The sequence below is a fragment of the Cydia strobilella genome, chromosome 13 (assembly GCF_947568885.1).
Source record: "Cydia strobilella chromosome 13, ilCydStro3.1, whole genome shotgun sequence".
Lineage (NCBI taxonomy): Eukaryota > Metazoa > Arthropoda > Insecta > Lepidoptera > Tortricidae > Cydia > Cydia strobilella.
In genome coordinates, this window is record NC_086053.1 from 3,806,448 (window position 1) to 3,811,703 (window position 5,256).

General features: G+C 40.1%; 1 protein-coding gene across 1 annotated transcript; it reads left to right on the plus strand.

Annotated features, from left to right (window-relative positions):
• Positions 1–2,060: 2,060 nt before the first annotated feature.
• Positions 2,061–4,638, plus strand: LOC134746888 (uncharacterized). The gene is made up of 3 exons (XM_063681460.1): positions 2,061–2,772; positions 2,887–3,417; positions 3,644–4,638. The coding sequence occupies exons 1-3, from the start codon at positions 2,061–2,063 to the stop codon at positions 4,636–4,638; spliced, it is 2,238 nt and encodes a 745-aa protein (XP_063537530.1).
• Positions 4,639–5,256: the final 618 nt, after the last annotated feature.

Consider the following 5,256-nt stretch of genomic DNA (forward strand, 5'->3'; position numbering starts at 1 on the left):
GCTTACACTTACTAATGACTGGGTTCCATGTGGATGAGATCTTAAAACCTTCGTCTCGATTGAAATTTCTATGTTTCTTGATTTCAATGGCTTCACGGATTTTTCTACTATAAAACCCACGATCTGTAGAAAGTATTCTAGGGTTGTGAAGCTCAATCCAGTGGTTTGGCCCTGACTCTAGTAAATGCTCAGCAACGGCCGACTTGTTCACCTGACGGTTCTTGACAGCTGCGATATGTTCCTTAACTCGCTCCGCAATGGTACGTTTCGTTTCCCCGATGTAATATTCTTTCTCTTACCCCCGGTCGCTCGGTGGCGCGTCTATAACTACTTGTATATACTATGTCTATGACAAATCCAGATCAACCTGTTATTACAACTACAACACGCCTCATGCTCCATCTGGTAGTAGTGATCTGTGGCACAGCCAAAAAATATTGCTCTGCATACATTGTGCTACGGCGTAGTATTGCATTATGTATGATAATTTCGTAGCACTCTCACTGGCTACGCCGTAGATTGGACACGTAAAGCTACGCCGTCTTACTTTTAAGACGAAAGTGGAGGACCCGCGCGAAATCGCCTTTTCATACAAACGTAATCCTCATTTTCCTCCCTGGATTATCTGCTTTGCCTAAAGGTTGACTGGTAGAGAATGCTTTTGCTTTAAGGTCGCCTTTTGTACAGTGTGTTTTCCTATGTGCGATAAAGATTAAAAACAAAAAGAATAAATATTAAAAATAAAACGTTTTCACTTATCCAGAATAAAAGGTATACAAATACTGCTAAATTAAAAAAAAAAGAATGTAGATAGCTCACATAATTTATGACACATTGGCAAAAAAAGTGTCAATTTTATCTTGGTTGTCCTAAAAACTTGACTTTTTTCACTTTATGGAACTCGAGGCGAGAGATAAATTATGCCCGATATATATCGAATCGAAAATACCATAAATAGGGGACAAAATTCAATTTGTCCAATGTGCTAGCGTCTCACTCTCTCATTAAGCAAAATGTGAGACGCAAATACACATTGGACCAAGATATTGGACAGATGGAATGCCATCCTTAAAAGCCTTAAATATGCAATAATTCGAAAAATTTCATCAAGAAATGTAAGGAAAATGGCTGGAAATTCATAATAACAATCAGGCCTGACTCGTCCCGTATGTTATAACAAAATTGACCTACTTTCACATTTTAGCAAATTTTATTTTTGTTGCCAAAATATCGAGTTAAGCTTTGTTAGAGGCGTTAACAAGCAAAAGTACGAGTAAACAAGTTAAAATAATTTATGTTATCATTCAACTGACATCATCAATCTGAATTTGAATAAAATAACGTGTTTATTTTTTGGAATTTTTAGTCTTCTCGATTCCCGGGCGAGACAAGCTAATTTTAAATAGTAGATTGTGTCACAAGGAAGCAAAATGACATATTTACGGCGAGGGCGTGCATTGAATCCTGAGCGTAGTAAGGGATTTAAGTGTTAACGCCCAAGGTGGAAATAATTTTGCTACCATGTGACACAATATACTGTTTTTCACATCAACCATGAGGAAATTGTTATGTTCCAAAATATTATTTAACCTAAAAATATTGTATACAAAAAAGAAAAAAAATCATGTCTTAGAACAGAAAAGTGCTACTTTGATCCCCCCTAGCAGGGAAGAAAAGTGCCACTTTGATCCCCCCTAGCAGGGAAGAAAAGTGCCACTTTGATCCCTCCTAGCGGGGAAGAAAAAGCCCCTTTTCGAATAGGTGATGTGAAAAAATCTTTGAAAGCAGTTTTGTTTCTGTCGTATCGTACGAGGGAGTTAAAAGGCTGGCTCAGCAAAGAGAAGAGTGGCCATTACTCCTCCGACAACATCATAGCTCTTAAATATGACAAAAAAGGGCACGATATTTGTTGGGAACACATATGTCAAATATTTAAATTTGTATTTTTTATGATTTTTACAATCAATGTCACTCTGAAATAAATGGCAAAACGTTTAGGGCGTGTTTTCATTCGGGTTATATCTCTAGTCATTTCCTACATCTGGCGACCGTGTTTCAAAATGGAAGTGTTACGAAAAGAAAGGAGTATAGCCAGGAGGCTCTTTTCAACCGCGAGAAACGAAATAGAATCTCATTTAGAGTCAACCAATATCGACAATTTCACCGCGGCCTTTAACAAGCTCCAGCTTCGAGCCGATTCCTTGTTCAACGTTGACCAACGTATAAAAGAACAATGGCTAAAAACGGACGAGATGACTGAAGATGAAATTTATAAAGATTGCATGACCAGCGATAAGTATCAAAGCGACTGGGAGCGTATAAAAGTCATGTACGACAACGTTTCTTGGAAGAACGAACGCAAGAGGAGGTCTCGCAAGTCTAGCGGCAGCGATGTGTCGAATAATACAGACAAATCTCATCAAAGTTGTGAGAAGTCAGCATGCAGTTCTGCATGTCATTCAAGACGATTCCGTCTACCGAAATTTGAGTTACGGAAGTTCGACGGCAATACGAAAAATTGGATTGGTTTTTGGTGTCAATTTCAGAAAATCAACGACGACGAATCAATAGACGACGGAGATAAGTTTCAGTACCTATATCAGTGCACTGTTCCAGATACTCCAGCGCGAGAGATCGTCGAGAGCTTTCCGCCATCGGGAGCTAACTATAAGAAGGCTCTTGAGCAATTGAAGTCCAGGTTTGCACGTGACGAAATGTTGATCGACATTTATGTGCGTGAACTGCTTAATATTGTATTAGCACAGGCAAAAGGTAATACTTCCTATAAATTAGGCCACTTATACGATAAATTAAATACGCAATTACAAGCACTATAAAGCTTAGGTGTTACTATAGATAAATACGCTGCTTTACTTTTCCCTTTAGTTGAGTCCGCCTTGCCCGAATCTGTTTTACGAGCATGGCAAAGGTCACATGTACTCGAGGAGAAGAGCGACGATAATCTGAACCGGCTTATGCAGTTCCTGAAACGCGAAGTGGAGTCGGAGGAGCGGATCCAGCTCGCGCGCAGTGGTATAGCATCGGGTGACAGTTTGCATAGCGTTTCTACTCAGCCCACCGCGGCATGCTTGATGTTAACGGAAGACGCAGGTAAGAAGATTTGTTGCGTTTGGTGTGAAAAGGCATCGCATAGCAGCTTCGAGTGCTACAAAGCTAACAAGATGTCGTATAAAGGTAGGAAGGATGTGCTAAATAAAAAAGGAACATGCTTTATTTGTTTAAAAACGGGACATAATTCGAAAAGATGCAAAAATTTCACAAAATGCCTTTTCTGCTCCAAACGTCATTCTGTATTGATGTGCCCTGACATTGAAACGTCAAGGCAAACTGAAAATGAAAAAACTTCAAATGTCGGAACGTCAAACTTAAATAATAACGTAACTCAATATAAGGCTAGTACTACACCGTTGGAAACGTTTATAGCGAATATTATAAGCGATAAGAAATGTATACCCGTACGATGCTTTATTGATTCGGGCGCACAGAAGACTTATTTACGTCACGATATAATAGAAAGTTTAAATTTGAAGCCTGTTGGCAAAGAAATCGTGTCGAATTGTCTTTTTGGCGGGATCAAAGCTAAAAAGGAACTGTTTCATATATACCTATGAGTTCACTGTAGCAAGCTTGGATAAGAAGTTTCAATGTACAATGACCGCGCGAGACAAGTCTAAGCTCTGCGGGTACGTTCCTCGTTTAAATGTAGATCATGAGATGTTTAAAGAGTTACAGAAACATAATATCACACTGAGCGACGTCGGCGATGCGGCCGCACCTGATATCGGGCTGTTGATCGGCGCAGACCACGCAGGCGTGTTGCTCACGGAGAGTTTCGTGGAACTGAACAATAACCTCGTGGCAATAAAAACTAAATTTGGATGGACGCTTCAAGGACCTATCATGAACACATGCAGTGTCTTAATGAACGTAATATTCGATAATGAATCCAACTTAAAAGTTGATGAACGAGAAGTTAACATAGAAACTAAGAAAGTAGTGCTCGCTAACAACACTGCATATTATAGTATGTTTCTACGAATATTTACAATTATTTACTTCTCTAAATACATTATAGACCTAGCCAGTGCTCTTTTTCTGCGGTCCGGAGGGATGATATGGAAAATTTTAGTCACGTGTTCAGTTTACCGAGCCGTGCATCTGACTAAATCACTGAAGATCTTTCTCATGACCCTAAGAAGACTTATCGCAAGACGTGGAAGACTTGACACAATACACACGGATAATGATACTGACTTCCACGGAGCTTATATTAACTTTCTGAAGACTTTCAACGTGAGGAACTTTAAGTGGAAATTCAGTCCTCCTGCAGCGCCATGGTGGGAGCGCCTCATACGCTCTATGAAGGACCTTATGAAAAGAAACTTACCTTACCAGTGCGACCGTAATTCTCTCAGCAGACGCCGTGGGTATCTTCGTAAGTTGATGGAAGATTTAAAAAGGTTAAGAAACGAGTACTACATGGAGATGCTCGTCCAGAAGGGCAAGGAGAGGGACTCGCATTTAAGGGTAGGTAATGTAGCTTTAATAGATACAGACTCCAAGCTTATTAAGTGGCCTTTAGGGAGGATTATAGGAACTTTTCCAGGCGAGATCTAAAGAAGAGTTTTGGGCCTCCGTCCCAAAAGGTGGGAGGATGTTGCGAACTCCTTTTTGATATGTGTCAAATATTTAAATTTGTATTTTTTATGATTTTTACAATCAATGTCACTCTGAAATAAATGGCAAAACGTTTAGGGCGTGTTTTCATTCGGGCTATATCTCTAGTCTCTTGCCGGAGAGCCAGTGCGGTTTTCGACCTTATAGGGGCACTGTTGATGCTATATTTGTTCTAAAACAAATCCAAGAAAAAAGCTTAGAACAAAACTGTCCCCTATATATGTGCTTTGTAGACCTTGAAAAGGCTTTCGACCGCGTGCCGCGAGAAGCTCTCTGGCTTGTTTTGCAAAAAACTGGGTGTCCTGAAAAGTTCGTTAACTTAGTCAGACAGTTTCATGAAAATATGATGGCTACAGTTCGACATGAAAACGAGTTTTCGGAACGATTTCCAGTCACCAGTGGAGTCAAAAAGGGTTGTGTGATGGCTCCGACTCATTTTGCGTTGTATTTCTCCACAGTACTTGAGGACTCGCTCCTTGGGTGCTCTGGGCAAATACAACTAAGCGCTCGTTCTGACAGAAGTGTTTTCGACCTGTCTCGATTCAAGTCTAAGATGAA